This window comes from Rhinatrema bivittatum, chromosome 1 (assembly GCF_901001135.1).
Source record: "Rhinatrema bivittatum chromosome 1, aRhiBiv1.1, whole genome shotgun sequence".
In the NCBI taxonomy this organism is placed as follows: Eukaryota; Metazoa; Chordata; class Amphibia; order Gymnophiona; family Rhinatrematidae; genus Rhinatrema; species Rhinatrema bivittatum.
This window is the reverse complement of record NC_042615.1, coordinates 684,530,476-684,547,092: the sequence shown is the minus strand read 5'-3', so window position 1 is coordinate 684,547,092 and position 16,617 is coordinate 684,530,476. Positions and strand designations below refer to the sequence as shown.

Sequence of the window (16,617 nt, the reverse complement as noted above, 5' to 3'; positions counted from 1 at the left end):
TCACAAAGCTCTATAGATAGTTTCATATTGTTTACCCAAGCATATTGTATGGTATGCTCCATCTCATTCCCTTTGCTTCTTTTTTCAATTGTTATTGCAAGTTCTGTCATTATATGATTATCTTCAAAGAACAAGGATGAGGGTACTCTATTGTGGTTCCTGCAGTTTGGAATGTCATACTTTTGCATTTGTGCCAGGAGCAGAACAAATTAACTTCTGTAAATTAGTGAAGGTTACACTATTTTCTCAAGTTTTTAAAATGGAAATTATAGGGGGTTAGGACAAGATTAGCAGCATAATATGAAATATGTTTATTTTATTTTGTATTTATATTGATTGTTTTAATGTTTAAATTTTATGAATGCAGCATTGCAAATCATGCAACTGTATTAAATTTGTGGAATATAAGATGTCAAATTATATGTTAAGATTTAGTTCTTAATAGTTTCAACCATTTTCCTGGGACTGATTTCAGGCTCACCTGTCTAATTTCCTAATCACCCCTGAACTTTTTAAAAACTGGTGTTACGTCAGCCACCCTCCAGTCTTCAGATGCTCTAGCTGATTCCAATGACAGTTTACAGATTACTAATAGTAGGTCTGCAATTTTGTTTCAATTCTTTTGGCACCGTCTGGTCCAGGTGATTTGCTACTCTTTAAACTGTCAATTTGCCCTATTATATCTTCCACATTCAGAGACTTGTTTCAGTGCCTCTGAATCATCACTTAAATACTTCTGCCATGGGTATCTGCCATATATTTTCCCAGTAAAGATTGGAAAAAAATATGTTTATTCTTTCTACTATGGCCTTGTCTTCCTTTAGTGCCCCTTTTACCCCTCGATCATGTAATGTCAAAGCAACTTCCTCATAGGTTTTTTTCTTCAAATGACCAGAAAGTTTTTATTATGAGTTTCTTCCTCAGCAAACCTTTTACAATTTTCTAACTTTATTAATGCTTTGCATCTAACTTGCAAGTGCTTATATTTCCTGTTTTCTTCACTTGGATTCCTTTTCCATTTTTTTTTAAAGATGTTCATTTGGCTACAATATCCTCTCACACCTCAACTTTCAAACACACCGGCAATCATTTGGCCTTCCTATCACCTTTTTTAATGCATGGAATACATCTGGGTCTCCAAGATGGTATTTTTAAACATCCATGCCTCATGTAAACTCTTGACCTTTGCAGTTGCTTTCATTTTTTTCCTAACAATTTCTCTGATATTCTTCGTCTCTTTTGAAAGTTAAATGTCATCGGAACAGATTACCTTAGTGCCCTTGCTACAGCTATCAAGTCAAATTTGATCATGCTATAATCATAACTGTCAAGTGGCCCCAACTCATTACCTCTTGCACCAAATCATGCATTTCACTAAGTATTAGGTCTAAAACAGCTACCCTTCTTGGTTCTTGTACAAGCTGTTCTGTGAAGCATTCATTTATTTTTTTTCTAGAAACTACCTCCTTAGCATATATAGATGAGACATTTACCCAGACACTACTGGGGTAATTGAAATCAAATCATTACTATTTTCTAATTTTGTTAGCTTCCCTAATTACTGCTAGTTATTTCTGGCCAGGTGGACACAACCACTGCTATTCTATTCTCCTTCTCACATGGAATTTTTCTCCACAAATATTCTACAGTGAATTTTGTTTCCTGAATAACTTTTATCCTGTTTGACTATGCCCTCTAACATATAGCACCACCCCTCCACCAATTTGATCCATCCTACATTGAGATATAATTTGTAGCCTAGTATCAGTCTCTTTCCACCACATCTCTTGAGATTCCAATTATATCTACCTCTTCATTCAGTGTTATGCATTCTATGTCTCCCATTTTATTTTTTATACATCTAGCATTTGTACGCATTCATTTCAAATTATGTACTTTGCATTAACAACCTGCTTATCAGTTGATGGGGTAATTGGAATTTTTCTGCTCTGTCTGCTCTTTATTTAAAGGTACCTGGGCTACTTTAACATCTATTGCAACCTATTGGGATGCCCTAACTTCCCTGTTTTGTTAGTATTCTTCAACAATACATTTCAAACCATGCACTTCTGAGCAACTGTCAGCTCCCCCCCCATCATCTAGTTTATAAAAGCTGCTCTATCTCCTTTTTAAAGTTTAGTGCCAGCAGCCTGGTTCCACTCTTAAGGTGAAGCCCACCCCTTCACAATAGGCTTCCCCTTCCCTAGATTACCCAGATCCTAACAAATCTGAAAACCTCTTCCCTGCACCGTCTCATCCATGCATTAAGCTACTGGAGCTCATCCTGCCTCTGAGGTTCTGCTGGTAGAAAAGGGAGAATGCAACCCTGAAGGTTCTGAATTTCAGTTTCCTACCTAAGAAGCTAAATTTAGCCTCCAGAGCATCCCTTCTGCATCTTCCTATGTCATTGGTACCCACATGTATCAAGTTTTTTCCTCGCCAGCTCTTTCTAAAACTTTATCTAGGTAACACGTGAGGTCTGCTACCATCACACCAGGGAGGCAAGATACCAAGCGATCCTCATACCCATCAGTCCCCCAGCTATCTATATTTCTAATGATTGAATCACCCACTATAATAGCCGTCCTAACCCTTACCTACTGAGCACATGGCCTTGGAGAGACTTCCTCTGTGTGAGAGGATAAAGTATCACCTGGAGGGCAGGTCCTAGCTACAGGATCATTTCTTGTCTTAGCAAGATGTGGTCTTCTGCCAGTTGATGATGTTCCTCCAAGGCAGCTCAAGGGCTGATAGTAGAATGGTCCCAACTCCAGTCTATGTCCCTGAAGGTCTTCAGTCTACCTCAGCTCTTCTCTAGAGATCAGACTCATTCTCAGGGAGCCAGGAGCTCTTTGCACTGGGTGCATACATTCAGCAATGGGTAGATAATCATGCATATAGCACTGAATGCAAAAGACTGGATAGCCCCCAATTCACTGCTAGACTTCCGTCTGCATCTTAATTTTATTAAGTTGCTAAAGTTCTAAAGCTGATTATGGAGTAGATATGTCTCAGCTTAAGTTTTTTAAATTATTTGGTGTCTTACTTAAGAACACAAGATGTGCCATACAGGGTCAGACTAAGGGTCCATCGGGCTCAGTATCCTTTTTCCAACAGTGGCTAATCCAAGTCACAAGTACCTGGCAAGTACCCAAACATTAGATAATTACCATCAAAGCAGTTTATGGATTTATCCTCTAGTAACTTATCCAAACCTTTTTGAAACCCAGTTACACTATGCTGTAACCACATCCTTTAGCAATGAATTCCAGAGCTTAACTACGCGCTGAGCGAAAAAGAATTTTCTTCAATTTGTTTTAAATGAGCTACTTGCTAACTTCATGGAGTGCCCCCTGGTCCTTCTCTTATCTGAGAGAGTAACTAACAGATGTACATTAACTTGTTCAAGTCCTTTTATTATTTTGTAGACTTCTATCATATCCCCCCCTCAGCTGCCTTCTCCAAACTGAAAAGCTCTAACTTCTTTAGCCTTTCCTCATAGAGCAGCCATTCCATGCCCCTTATTTTGGTCACCCTTCTCTGCACTTTTTCCAGTGCAGCTATTTCCTTTTTGACCAGAAATGCACACAGTATTCAAATGTTTTTAATTTGATAACTAGGTGACATGTTAGTATGTGAATGACCTGCAACAAGATTAAAAATTAATCACTAAAATCAGGGGTCTCTATATATTATTAGTCAAAATCACAAATTCACTATTTTGAAGATTTTCCTCCTAGCTGGGAGAGGGAATAATCTATTTAAGAGAAAAAGCCTAGAGTTGGTGTGAGATAGGGAGAGGGGCTGGGTGGGGAATCAAACTAGTGACTAGTTGCCCAGAAACCAGCATTATCTTTTCAGATCAAGTGACCTTTGCAAACTTGCAAATCTAATATTTACAAATACTAACTCACAAAATTAGCTCAGTCTTTTTATCCCTAAGCTCTCACAATTCTTAACAGCGGCGAACAAATACTAAGACTTATCTGCCTAACTTATACAGGATATTCAACGGCATGGCTATGCTGCTCAATATCCATGTACAAAATCACTATTTAGCTGAATGAGTCTTAAACAGCTAAGTTATACTTGTGCTATGGCAAAGCTAACATGATTAATGTAACCGGGTAAGTTCAAATACCGGCACTTATCTGACAAAGCTAACTAAACAAACAGCGCTACCCCATTATACCTACTGCCTGCTCCCGAGTTATCCAATTATCTGCTTAGCCAGATAAGTGACTTTTCCAGCTAAGTGGTAACCACTGAACGTAGCCAGGTGTTCAGTGGCCGCCACTTAGCTGGCTCAGTAGCTTTTGAATATTGGGCTCATCTCTAAACTCACAATTCTTAAGTGGCAAATATTAACATACAAGTTCACAAAATTAACAAAGTCCTATTTCTAAACACACAATTCTTAATCACTTAAATACTAGCCTTAAACACTTACACAGTCAATAATTTTACCCTTTAAGGAATTTTTTTTTTTTTTTTTAAGATTTTACATGTTCTTTCTTAATAAGTCCAACTTAATATAAGCAGGATTACGGTTCTGCAGTCAGCATGCCCTCTGGACTGACCTTCTCAACATGTAGGCAGTGAGAGTTAAGGAGCTGATATTGGGATGATGTGGTGCTCCTTGGATCCGAGTAATGAGAGTTGGAGAATTCCCACAACCTGATTAGTTCCCTGATGGATAACTCCTAGAAGAGTGGAAACCAAATCTGTCTTGACCAATAGGAGGCTACAATGATCCCCTGGCCTTTAAGTTTTAGCAGTTTTTGCCACCAGAGGAATTGAAGAATGAGCATACAGAAGACCCTCATTCCAATCTAGGGAGAAGGCATCCAACGTTAGTTTGCCTTGAGGTCCCCTTCTGGAGTAGAAATTCAGGATCTTTTTGTTCAGAGGTGATGCAAATAGATCCATCATGAATGTTCCCCTTGTATAGATTGTCCAGGATTCGACTACCCAAACATTCTCCTTGCCTGCCTGGTATATGAGTACTAGGGCCATTCCCTGAGAAATCAGGACACAGTTCCCTGACATAGGAATTATGAGCCTGTTCCTCCCTGCTTGTTCACACAGAATATTACGGATTAATTTTGTTGGCTAACTGGTCTGAAAACCTTTAGTGCATACAGTTATCACCCTTAGATCTAGGAAATGTGTATGGTGGAGTTTTTCTTGAGCAGACCAAAGGCATTCCATGTAATGATGCTCCTCTACATGAGCTCCCCAGCTCAGGTAGGATGCATCTGTAGTTAGAACAATTTGAGTTGGAGTAGTTTAGGAGATTCATCTGGCCAGATTTAATTGAATCAGCTACCAGGACAGGCTCTTGAGCTACTAGGTGATCTAGCTACAGTCTTCCAAGATACCAAATGGCTTGAGCCCACTGTGATGGAAGGATCCACTGGGCTTGTCTCATACACAGATGTGCCAAGGGAGTGATATGTACAGTTGATGCCAAGAGGCCCATCAACCTTAACATGTCCTATGTTGATACTTGTTTCAATTCTTCAACCGCAGATGTCAGTGTCATGATCCTTTTCTGAAGACAGGGTTTCGACAGAGTTGTATATGTAGCAGAACTCCTATGAATTCCAATTGAGGTAGTGGGCTCAAATATTTTGGGTAATTTATGGCAAACCTTAGCAACTCCAATACCTGGAAGGTTTGTTCATAGATTCTGTGGCACCTCCATGAGATGTGCAGTTGACCAGGTAATTGTGCAGGTAGGCAAATACATGCACCCATTTGTGTAGAAGCACTATAACCACTACAAGACATTTTATGAATATGTGTGGTGCTAATGCTAGCCCTAATGGCAATACACAATATTGGAGGTGGTACTTCACGGCAAATCTAAGATACTTCCTGTGAACTATAACTGTGTGGGCATAAGCTTTCTTTAAATCCAATCCAGGCAGCATGCCAATTTCCTTTTGCCAGGAAGAGGATCAAGGTACCTAGGGAAATTTTGAACTTTTCCTTTACCAGGAAGCTTTTCAAACTCTTTAGATCAGGTGGAATAAGGAAGTACTTGGAATAAAAACCCCACTCTTCCCTGGTGAATGGATTCAACTGCATTAGTCTCTAAGAACAGGTTCACATTTTTTAGCAGCTCCTGACGTTGAGAAGCAAACCAAGAACTTCAGAAGATAATTTGACATGGTTTATGATACATTTAATAAGAACATAAGAAAATGCCATACTGGGTCAGACCAGCATCCTGTTTCCAACAGTGGCCAATCCAGGCCATAAGAACCTGGCAAGTACCCAAAAGCTAAGTCTATTCCATGTTACCATTGCTAATGGCAGTGGCTATTCTTTAACGGGCGGATTTTAAAAGCCTTGCTCGCGTAAATCCGCCCGGATTTACGCGAGCAAGGCCTTGCGCGCCGGCGCGCCTATTTTGCATAGGCCGCCAGCGCACGAAGAGCCCCGGGACGCGCGAAGGTCCCGGGGTTTTTCGAAGGGGGCGTGTTGGGGGCGGGACCGGATGACGCGGCGTTTCGGGGGCGGGACACGGCGTGGCGTCGGCCCGGGGGCATGGTCCAGGCCTCCGGACCAGCCCCCGGGTTGGAAGACGGCGCGCCAGCAATCCACTGGCGCGCGTAGATTTACGTCTGCTTCTCGCAGGCATAAATCTAGGGACAAAGGTAAGGGGGGCTTAGATAGGGCCGGGGGGGGGGGGGGGGGGGGTGGGTTAGGTAGGGGAAGGGAGGGGAAGGTGAGGGGAGGGCGAAAGGAAGTTCCCTCCGAGGCCGCTCCGATTTCGGAGCGGCCTTGGAGGGAACGGAGGCAAGCTGCACGGCTCGGCGCACGCAGGCTGCCCAAAATCGGCAGCCTTGCGCGCGCCGATCCAGGATTTTAGAGGGTATGCGCGGCTATGCGCGTATCTTATAAAATCCAGCGTACTTTTGTTTGCGCCTGCTGCGCAAACAAAAGTACGCGATCACGCTTTTTTTAAAAATCTACCCCTAAGTGAACTTAATAGCAGGTAATGGACTTCTCCTCCAAGAACTTATCCAATCTTTTTTTAAACACCGCTATACTAACTGCACTAACCACATCCTCTGGCAACAAATTCCAGAGTTTAATTGTGCGTTGAGTAAAAAAGAACTTTCTCCGATTAGTTTTAAATGTGCCCCATGCTAACTTCATGGAGTGCCCCCTAGTCTTTCTACTATCCGAAAGAGTAAATAACCAATTCACATCTATCCGTTCTAGACCTCTCATAATTTTAAACATCTCTATCATATCCCCCCCTCAGCCGTCTCTTCTCCAAGCTGAAAAGTCCTAACCTCTTTAGTCTTTCCTCATAGGGGAGCTGTTCCATTCACCTTCTCATTTTGGTAGCCCTTCTCTGTACCTTCTCCATCGCAATTATATCTTTTTTGAGATGTGGCGACCAGAATTGTACACAGTATTCAAGGTGCGGTCTCACCATGGAGCGATACAGAGGCATTATGACATTTTCCATTTTATTCACCATTCCCTTTCTAATAATTCCCAACATTCTGTTTGCTTTTTTGACTGCCACAGCACACTGATTATGCTGCGAACCTAGATGCCTCTGTGCCAATGTTTACATAAAATCTCAGCCCTCCTCAGGTATGAAGGTTTTCCAGCATGGATACTGGGATTTTGACTGCTATCTGAGATGCAGTCAAAATCCCATCCCAAGTTTTGATTGGGATGCTGGTTGTAACTTTTGGATCCTCTGCTGTCTGGGATGAGAGTGAGATCCCTGCTTCTGATGGAGATTAGAGGGCAGAGGATAATGCCACCACAAATGATAGAAGGGTCTCCTTGGCATCTCTCAAATGCTATCTACATGAGGGCAACAGTTCTGGAATGGCAGTAGAGGGCCTGAAGAATAGTACAATGGTTTTTAATTTGTGCCACCACTTCCTTGACCTTCGTCTTCAAAGAGATTTTTTCCACTATTTATGTCTGTGAATCTTTTTTGCTCTTCTTGTCTAGGGGTCCAGGGCTACTACCATGTGAGTTTGCAGGCACAAATACCTACTGCAGAACCTCTTAACGCCATTTCAAACACATCATGGGGCAACTGGACCATGCATTTTCCATACTCCATATCCTTGTCCACTAGTGACTACAGGGCATCACATTTGAGAAATATGCTCTGAAATGCCCTTTACCTCTTTCGGAATGTTTTTCATATGTAGGCCCACAAAATGCTGATATGAAGCTTTGTAAGCATTGAGCAAAGCGCCTAGATAAATGTTCCTCCTAATAAGGTCAAAGGTAAAAGAACTCTTCCCCTCAGGCACTGAAGAATTTTTTTTTTTAACTTATTAAATTTTCATTTACAACTTCAAAATAGCTTATGATAATTAGGAGTTTCAATCAAAACCTTCAGTAGCAGCACAGTAATATAAAAGAACTCAATTAAAAGTAGCTCCAAATTCAAGACAACCATAAAAGGGATTCCAATAATCCACAGGAAGACTTGACCAGCAGAAAAAAGAAATACGTTAGAGAACAAGATATGCTCAAGAAGCAGATGTAAGTATGTATCTCTTGGCCAGGATTGGCTCTGCTGCATATATTTATCACTCAGAAGCAATGTTAACTAACTTTGTTAAACAAAATATAAGCAGCATTAAACTTGAGACATTTCCATGGAAATTAAGAAAAACAATGCCCCTAGATGAAGAATACTAGGTCTCATTAGTAAAAACAGTTTCCGTTTTCTCTGGGTGAACTTAGCAATGACAGGAAATATCTTGACCAACTGTAGAAAACGTTCTTCACGATGTTTAAAGTTTTAGCAACCAGTTTCTGACTGCATCTAATGCTAAGTTCACTATCAAAGTAGAAGGTTTAGCCAAATCCAATGTTTCAAATGCTGTTACATCCAGACTATCTTCAGAACTTAAGAGTTCATTTCTAAGAGCTTTCATCTTTTTCTTGAATGGAATGGTAGAAGGTAATAAACCCTTGCCACCTGAGGAAGTGATTACACAGGAACGTTTAATATTTCCACCCAATATCTTTTAAACATATGCAAAGAAACTAACAGCAAGTAAAGAAAATGTATAAAGCGCAAATTGCACCATCTTACTGAATTTTCTAGATTCTACAACTTACATAAATGAACATTATCCTTCACAATTGCTTTTTGAGACCCACAACTAAATCCACTTTACTCTTGAAAATAGTCATAATTCCTCAATGTCCTATTTAAAGTTCTCCAAAGCTATCACTTTGTTTTCCAAATTAACATTCTTCACACCACGGCAAGGGCAATCTAATCCTTCACAGCTTTACCAAATTCTTCAACAGCTTTTCAGATTTCCACAGAAGGCCTCTCCAAATTAAAGCCTACCCCCCCTGCCAGCCCCTCTGTGCAGATGCTGGAAAAACAAGCAGCAGTTCCAATTCTTAGCTTCTGGTCTGTCAAACCTTTGGGGTTCCCAAAGATATTTTTGCTCAATGCCGCTGCAACAGATTGCATCTTTGCAATGCCTACAGCCCTGCTTACATCTTCCAGCAGCTGCCAAGTTGAGCCCAGAAGGCTCTGATCAACAGCTGGATCCATGGGGTAGGGTGGAGAGTTTTCATGTCTCTTAAGCTAAACACACTCAGGCCTAGAGAAGACAAAGGCTCAACTCTCCTCCCACAATTCAAAATCAACTATTCTCCTCCTGAGACATAGTTATACTACAAAGGAGTTAAATGGACCCACTGCCAAGAAGAGAAACAAATTGCAAGATGCATCCTGTTTGTAATAACAACTCTGACCAAGTCTTAAATCACACAATAATATATTTATTATACTGAGTATAAGCAAAGGTATACTTAGGAAGCAAAGGTATACTTACAACATGTACATAGCACATCTAGGTCTGGAACGTTTGCTTGTTTTTTTCTTTTTGCAAGCTCTTTTTATATACATTTTCTGTAAGCTAATTGATAACTACTATTTGTTCCAAACCACAAGATTTCAGTTAACCTTGCTGCTAAATGCAGCTACTCTTTGTTCCCGTTTGATCTTATCTTACTTCATATGCACAAACTTTCTTCACAGATACCCTTTCTCAGATTTGTTATCTTCACAGATACCCTTTCTCAGATCCTTCATCTTGTTATCTCATGCTCATCCTGTGACTTACTTGTTGACGTTTCACCTGGATTCTGCTAATGTGTGTGTTACTTTGCAAAACTAGGCCATAGTTCATATGTTGCTTTGCAAAACTAGGCCATAGTTCACCATAGCTTCTTCTTCTTTCTTCAGAGCCTTAATTCATTTTGAGGCCTCTGGTATTTTACATGTTGTAAGTATACCTTTGCTTCCTAAGTATACCTTTGCTTATACTCAGTATAATAAATATATTATTGTGTGATTTAAGACTTGGTCAGAGTTGTTATTACAAACAATCCCCTGACTTCACTTTCCTTTTCCTCACCACAACTACATAGAAAATAGAAAAAGGAAGATAAAAAAAAGAAGATATAAGGCAGAGGGCTTCAGGATCTCAAAACAGTGTCACAGCTACTCAGGTGCCATCTTGAAATCTTTAGCAAAGAGTGGGTTTAAGATCTCTTGGTCTTTTCTGAAAGTGGATTCTACTAACAATTGACTGATGAGGCAGTGGCAACTTCTTGAATCTGGGTGTCTTTTGGACCCAGTTTATTGCCTCTGCCTTTTTGTTAAAAATAGGGAGAGGACTCACATTCTCATCTGTTTCCAAAAAGATTTAATGGAGAGGCACCACCATGATTTTCTTTTCAGGGGTGGTGCCTACAAATTATAAGATGTCCAGCATTTTTGTACGGGACTCCTTCCTTCTTATACAAATTAAATAGTGCATTTATTTATTTATTTATTTTAATTTAGCTCATGCCTTTTCATTGGTAGCTCGAGGCAAGTTAATTTCATGTACTGTAGATATTTTCCTGTTCCCAAAGGACTTATAAACTAAGGGGCCTGGTGACAAAACATATGAAGTTTTGAAAAATTTCTGTGATCAAGCTCCATGGAAAAACAAAAAATGAGGGCGAGGGGAGGGGCAGGGGTGCTGTATGAAATATGATGTGGGATGACACCTCATGCTCAGTGGAACAAGCCAAAACCTTCTAGATACTATTTATTTATTTATTTATTTATGGGTTTTTTATATACCGGAGCTCCTGTATACAATACATATCGCTCCGGTTCACAGAGAACAGTAATAATTACTGCCGGGTGGCAGTTTACATGGAACAGTTTACATGGAACAGTTTACAAGGAACAGTTTACAAGGAACAGTTAACATGGCCATTTACATGGAACAAATCAGAATACTCGATCTAAGTAATAAGAAAACAAAACTAATTAGTCTCAACTTTAAACATATAAATAAGGCAATTTATAATCTTGGATAAATAAGGCAGTACATTAGAACCAAAGGGCAGGGGTTGTTATATCTTCTAGTTCTTAGCTCTCTGGGAATGCTTGCAGGAAGAGCCAAGTCTTTAGTTTCGCCTTAAAAGTAGTGTGGCACTTTAAGAGAGGTTTCTTGCCTTTATATAGATCAAGGACAGTTACAAGACTAACATACATACAAAAGCAATCAGAAAGAGACAAAGGATAAAAATTTGAGGATAATACCACTCAGCCTGGCCTGAAAAGTATAACTTCACCGGCCAGGGCTCTGTCGGATGGCTTCTCTAACTTGAGGACTTCATATCCTGCTTATCCTTTGAGAAAGATTTAGTCTTTGCTAGAAAGCTCTGGAAATGGTTCTGCTCATATGACTCATGGTGAACCTGCTCATCTTCAGAAAATTCTGGAATTTATGTGATGAACAGATCTGGCTCAAAAATTAACTTTCATCCTAAAATGCTCTTTGTTGCCAAACTTAAAAATCACATGAAAGATGCACAAACTGATAGTAGCCAGGGTTGAAGCATTGACAATTGGCACTACTGCTCACACATTACAAAACTGTGCTAATTTAACCCCTTAGTATATTTGCTAACTTAATGTACTGGGTGTTGCATAACCTTTGCCTCCCCCATTGCAGCAACTAGAAATCTGATAGAAACATGCAATATGCCATTTTAATCAGCATTTAAAACAGAATTAAACATAATAGTTTGTGTGCCCACCATTAGCTTGCAAAACAGATTTAAAAATAGTGGGGTAAAGCTTTTTTTCTGCTTATTGGAATTTTCAATAACTTTTTGACTTGAGATAATTTTAGTGGTCGACCATCACCAAATTCCATAACACTCTTTGTCAGTCTAGCCTTATGTCCTATGAACCTAGCTTTCGCTTCGACCTAATTTTTTGGCAATCCACTTTTTCGAAGGGTTGCACCAGCATCACGAGCCTCACAAAATGCAATTCATTTAATACCTTCAATCTGACACTTTTTCACTATCATGTGTTCTGGCCATAAATAATAAATTTAAGTAATGTGTAAGGTACTTGTTAAATTCCAAACTAAATGGTCTACAAAAGGGTACAAAAATTATATTGGGATATTTCAGTAGAGTGCATGGGGCAAAGATCATTAGGGGTGTGCATTCGTTTGTAACGTATTGGTAATCCGCAACATATAGGGCCATATTCGTTGTATTCATGGGGAAGCGAAACGCATCATGATTCCCCACGAATACAACGAATCTTCACCAAATTATTCGGCCTTCTAAAGGAGCAAATTTAAACAAATCCCCCACCCTCCTGACCCCCCCCCCCCCAAGACTTACCAAAACTCCCTGGTGGTCCAGCGGGGGGGGGGGGGGGGGAGGTCCGGGAGCCATCTACTGCACTCAGGCCATCAGCTGCCGGTATTCAAAATGACGCCGATAGCTTATGATCTTACTATGTCACAGGGGCTATCGGTGCCATTGGTCGGTCCCTGTCACATGCTAGGAGCAATGGATGGCCGGCCCCATCTTGTGCTCCTACCATGTGACAGGGGCAGACCAAAGGCACCGGTTGCCCCTGTGACATAGTAAGGTCAAAGGCTTAGAATACCGGCAGCCGATGGCCTGAGTGCAGGAGATTGCTCCCGGACCCAGGGAGTTTTGGTAAGTCTTGGGGGGGGGGTTGTAGTTAATTCAATTTTAGCCGGGAAACGAATAAGAATGAATGCATGAACATAACGGGGGGCCCCCCCCTTGCTGAATGCAATGTATCTGCCCCCCGACGAATACCGAATGCAACATATGCCGTCCCTCTGCACATCCCTAAAGATTATGCAATGCCCAGGATTGAGTTTTTTACTTCAGGGTCAGTTTTTTTGAGAAAATCAGTTAAAACACTTAACAGTTAAGGTTCCCACATTTGCTTGCCTATGTTTTAGTGTTTAAGTAGACAAGATTCATTACCTATTCAAAAGTTTATAGTTTAAGTATAGTGGAGATGGCTACATTTTATAGATTTATATAGCTTACAGGAATCTACAGGAAAATACTATTTAAATGCAACTGTCCACACTTTTTACAAAGAAATTTGCGACTTTGATATCTACATGATTGTCAATACAAGGCAACCCAGTCCACCTAAAATACCACGTGATTTCAGTCAGTGTACTCTAAGTAGATCAATTTTTCTATGTTTAATTTACATGTAGTTATTAGAACACCCATTTTACAAAATCAATAACTATTCAGTATGAGTACATTAACTGGAAAAAATATGTCCAGTTCTATTCTATTACAAGAATCACATCTCATGCAAACTATAGGAGAAAGTTTTTCCCAAGGCTGGCATACCTGCAGGCAGCTTCCTGTACTCTCTTGTTGCTGTCCAGGATACGTTTTAGCAACTCCGTCATTAATGGCTTCAAGTACGTGTCTGGGGGCTGGCTAACTACCCAGTGTGCATAGCGGCTAAGAGTCCAACAAGTAATAGAGCGCACAAGAGCCTTTTTATCAGACAGGCACTGAATAAGGTGGGGAATGAGTTCAGGAAGATATGGAATCATGCCCTGCATGCATCCTGTTAAAAAAAAAAAAAAAAAAAAAAAAAAAAAAAAAAAAGTTGAAAAGGTATTAGTGCTTACACTACATATTTTAATTGTATGTTACTGAGATAGAAATTATCAATCTAGACCCCATTAAGGACTTTTTCTAGGTTGAGTACATTGTACTGCAGTTATTTTCTCTATCTAAAGCATTAAAAGATTCAGTATCAGCAAGGTAAACAATGAGTCACCATGATTACTTTTGAGCTAGTCAGCAAGTCAACTGTTAGAACAAACAAAGAGGGAGAAGGCATGGCCCCAAGATAAACTATTGAAATGTCAGGTAATATTTTGACAAATATAAAAAACATTTAAAATAAATCAACCAGCTACAGACTGCATTTTCTATGTTGAAAAACAGTAGGTCTCCACACTGCTTTCAGATGTGTGTCAGCAACAGACATGAAAGAGCAGGCAATAAAGCCTGAGAAATGCACACATCCAAAACTCACCGACTACATAATTTAACATTTATTAATTGTATTTATATACAGATATTCTGTAAATAATCAGTTTACAAAGAAAAAATAGAAACATAAGTACATAAAATCAGAAAATACAATATCAAAATAAAACAAGCAATAAACCTACCTCCAAAAACACTAGAGCTATCCCAATATTTGCATTTAATCTAGTAAACTATATGTTATGATCTAGGAAACCATTTCGGTCATAATTATGTTTCTGTAAAGAAAAATTATTCTGAGGAAAAATTAGTTTCAGTAGACTGGGGCTAGTTAGCATGTCTGTTAGGCAAATATCACATGAACATCTGGACCCTGAAAAAAAAAATGATTGCATTAAGCATCCTTCCCACCTCTATTTGTACCTTTTCTTCAATGAAGAACATAACACAAAAAACAAAAACAGAGGAACAAAGGATTGAATCCACTAGAGTGAGCAGCTCCCTTGGCAGATGTTAAATCTTGAAGAGTCACTCCATAATAAAATTCTAAGAACTCTTACTGTAAAACTATAAATAAAATTTATCAGGGAGAACACACATATTACAATATTCTGGTCTACACTTAAATAAAGTTATAAGCGTATCAGAAGTCATTCCATCTTAACAGGTCACAATATTCAAACATTTTTTTCTTTACTATTCTTGTTCTCAACTATTATAATAAAGAGGCTTATGAAATGACCATTACCAGAGGTTCTTAAAACAAATATTTTCAGAGATTTAAGAAATTTTTACAAGTTTCATTCAGCAAAATTTGGCTATGACATTGCTAAAAATGCATAAGACAGATTCTAGATGTATTCTATCATATATAACCAATGAAATTATCTTAGCACAGTAGATAATGAATATTTAAGCCATGTATCAATCTACCTTCAGCTATTGCTCCTAGAACCAAGATGCCAGACTCCTTGATTACCCATTCTGGATGAAACAGCAGTTCTTTCAAGAGGGGTAGAATTTGTGGCAAAAGTTCATCTCTAAAAACATTGGCAAGAACATCCAAAGCAGCAGCAGAGCACTTTCCTTAAAATAAAATAAATAAATTACCCAATTACTCACACAATTCCAAAATGTATGTATGATTACATATATATATTATCTCAAGTTCTACAAAACACAACAGATAGGGGAAAATATAATTCTGCTAAAACACTTCATTTTATAGAAATGACGGTAGAAAATGACCAAATGATCCATCCAGTCTGCCCAGCAAGCTTATGGTAGTATCTGCACGTACAAGTTACACCCAAGCTTATCAGTTTCCCAGACCATAAAAAGTCAGGGCTCTTTTTGGTTACTGTTTGAATCCAATTTCCCTTTAACCCTTGTCATGGAAGCAGAGAGCAATGTTGGAGTTGCATCAACAGTATCAAGGCTTATTTAAGGGTAGTAGCCGCATCAGCAAGTTACCCCCATTTACTCTTCATTTCCATCCTCTACATTTTAGGGATCCACAGTGTTTATTCCATGCCCCTTTGAATTTTTTCACTGTTTTCATCTTTATCATCTCCTCCGGAAGGGCATTCCAGGCATTTATTACTCTCTCTGAAGAAATATTTCCTGGTGTTGGTTCTGAGTCTTCCTCCCTGGAGTTTTATTTCGTGACCCCTAGTTCTATTGATTTCTTTCCAATGGAAAAGGTTTGACAATTGTGTATCAAAATCTTTCAGGTATCTGAAGGTCTGAATTATCTCTCTCCCCTGCACCGCCTCTCTTCCAGGGTATACATAATCAGATCTTTCAGTTGCTCCTCTTAAGTCTTCCAAAGCTAACCCCACACCATTTTGGTCACTTTTCTTTGGATCGCCTCTATCCTGTCTATTCTTTTTGAGATACGGGCACCAGTACTGAACAGTACTCCAAGTGAGGCCTCACCAGTATTTGCACTCACAAAACATTTCTGGCTCAGAGAAAGCAAACTTATTAAAAAACACACAGAAAAGGAGACCCACTGGTTATAGCAAAGAGGAAACTCCAGTCTTTGAATGTCGCAAATAGGTCTTGTTTTCAGGCTATCCACCATGAATAATGCAAAGGGGGTCATGCAATGAGAGTGAAAGAAAGCAGACTCAGGAACAATCTGAGGAAATATTTCTTTATAGAAAGGATGGTGGAAGAATGGAATAGCCTCTCTATCTGAATTCAAGAAGTTATAGA

The 16,617-nt window shown here is 39.5% G+C and overlaps 1 protein-coding gene across 1 annotated transcript in view; it reads right to left on the bottom strand.

Moving 5' to 3' along the window:
• The window catches only part of TNPO1 (transportin 1), a 685,264-nt gene that overhangs the window by 352,482 nt on the left and 316,165 nt on the right, over positions 1-16,617 (bottom strand). The window contains 2 exon segments of the mRNA XM_029574697.1: positions 13,741-13,966; positions 15,331-15,483. Coding sequence (XP_029430557.1) covers positions 13,741-13,966; positions 15,331-15,483 — 379 coding nt within the window.